The following is a 2,401-nucleotide window of genomic DNA, read 5'->3' as shown; positions in this document are numbered from 1 at the left end:
ATCCCCACATGGGCCACTGTGAGCTGTGCCCTCCACAATTAGATTGAAACAACTACTTGACTTGGAGTTGATGGGTCCTGAAAAAACCCACTTAAAATAAAATTTTAAAAAGTTAAAGAAAAAAAAAGGAAAGGAAATTAGAAAACAATCCCACTTAAAACAGCATCATAAATAATAATACTTAGGAATAAATCTAAACAAGGAGGTGAAAGATCTGTACACTGAAAACTATAAGCCAGTGATGAAAGAAATTAAAGAAGACACAAATAAATGGAACAATACCCCATGTTCATGGATTGGAAGAATCCATAATGTTAAAATGTTCAGACTACCCAAAACCATCTATAGATTCAATGCAATCCCTATCAAAATTCCAATGGCATTTCTTACAGAAACAGAAAAAACAATCCTAAAATTTGTATGGAACTACAAAAGACCCCAAATACCCAAATCAATCTTGAGAAAGAAGGGCAAGAAAGCTGGAGGTATTGTACTTCCTGATTTGAAAATATATTATGAAGCTATAGGTTATAACATGGTTGGACCTTGAGGCCATTTATGCTAATGATTAAACAAACTGTACTACATGCATAACATGGAATACTACTAAAATATTACTCAGCAAGAAAAATTGATTCATGCAACATGAACACTGATACATGACACATGAACTACTGACACATGCAACAACCCGGATAAATATCCAGAGATAGTATGCCAAGTGGAAAAAAAAATCTCGAAAAGGTTACATATTGTATGATTCCATTTATACAACATTCTTGAGACGAAAAATTATAGAAATGGAGGACAGCATAGTGATTGCTAGGGATTTAGGAGGGGGTGGGGGCAGAAACAAGAAAGCAGTTGCTATAAAAGGACGAGGGATCCTTGTAGTGATGGCAAAGTTCTGTATTTTGACTATGTCAATGTCAATCTCCTGTTATAGTTTAGTTTTGCTAGATGTTATCATTGGGAGAAACTGGGTGAAGGGTACACAGGATCCCTCTGCGTTATTTCTTATAACTGCATTTGAATCTACAATTATGTCAAAATAAAAAATTTAATTAAAAGATGAAGCACCTCATCAATAATGTTGTAAAGACTATGTAGGGTGTCAGATGGGCACTGGACTTATGGGGGGATCACTTTACAGATTATGTAAATGCCTAACCACTGAGCCGTACACCTGAAACTAATGTAAAATAATATTGAATGTTAACTATAATTATACATATGGCCAAAAAAGTGCATACATTTTAAGAGATGTTATCTATGTATTACTTTTCAAAGTTGAATTGAATTACGTAGCAATGTGTAGTGTGACATTTGCTCAAAAGATGGCGTTAATTGAATGAATGCTAGCATCATTCATTGTATTACAATTTTAATACAGTTTCTTCCTTTCTTAAAATGTGTATACACTTTTTTGGCACATTCTGTATATATATAAAATCACGGGATGTAAAGTATAGCATAGGGAATATAGTCAATGGTACTATAACAGCTATGTACGGTGTCAGAGGAGTAGTAGACTTGGGGGGATTATCACTTTGTGAGGGGTGCAAATGTCTAATCAGTATGTTGTTTTGTACACCTGAAACTAATAAAAAATTACTCAAAAAAGAAAAACACGATGAAGCGTCTTTTCATGAAGATGGCACCGAAAGCAAAGAAGGAAGCCCCTGACTCACCCAAAGCCGAAGCCAAAGCAAAGGCTTTGAAGCCAAAGAAAGCAGAGCTGAAAGGCGTCCAAGGCCACACAAAAAAAGAAGATCAGTACGTCCCCCACCTTCTGAGGTCCCAAGACACTGTAGCTCCAAAGGCAGCATAAATATCCTCGGAAGAGCACCCCCCAGGAGAAACAAGCTTGACCACTATGCCATCACCAAGTTCCCCTAACTACTGAGTCAGCCGTGAAGAAGAGAGAAGACAACATACATTTGTGTTCATTGTGGATGTCAAGGCCAGCAAGCACCAGATCAAACAGGCTGTGAAGAAGCTCTGTGACATTGATGTGGCCACGGTCAGCACCCTGATCAGGCCTGATGGAGAGAAGAAGGCATATGTTCCCCTGGCTCCCAACTATGATGATTTGGATGTTGCTAACGAAATTGGGATCATTTAAACTGAGTCTAGCTGGCTAATTCTAAATATAAAAAATTTTCACTGTAAAAAAAAAAAAAGAAGCATAACAAAACAAAAAGGATACAGGTTTTTTTCATCCCTTTCTTTCCATCCTCATCTATCGATTTCTGAGTATTCTCACAGCTCTATCACTGTCTAGCTCAAAAATATTTTTCTCTTTCCTGGTTCTGGAAATCATCTCTCATTTCTATATTCTAATGCACATCTATATTCATAAATCAGGCCTGCATGTAATTTTCTTTTCTTGTATTGTACT

The 2,401-nt window shown here is 36.6% G+C and overlaps 1 protein-coding gene across 1 annotated transcript; it reads left to right on the top strand.

Moving 5' to 3' along the window:
- Window positions 1-1,633: 1,633 nt before the first annotated feature.
- LOC117017052 (60S ribosomal protein L23a-like) lies at window positions 1,634-2,125 on the top strand. The gene is made up of 2 exons (XM_033096938.1): window positions 1,634-1,776; window positions 1,912-2,125. The coding sequence occupies exons 1-2, from the start codon at window positions 1,634-1,636 to the stop codon at window positions 2,123-2,125; spliced, it is 357 nt and encodes a 118-aa protein (XP_032952829.1).
- Window positions 2,126-2,401: the final 276 nt, after the last annotated feature.

This window comes from Rhinolophus ferrumequinum, chromosome 24, assembly GCF_004115265.2.
Source record: "Rhinolophus ferrumequinum isolate MPI-CBG mRhiFer1 chromosome 24, mRhiFer1_v1.p, whole genome shotgun sequence".
NCBI classification, from domain to species: Eukaryota; Metazoa; Chordata; class Mammalia; order Chiroptera; family Rhinolophidae; genus Rhinolophus; species Rhinolophus ferrumequinum.
The sequence above is the reverse complement of the archived record's forward strand: the minus strand, read 5'-3'. Positions and strand labels throughout refer to the sequence as shown.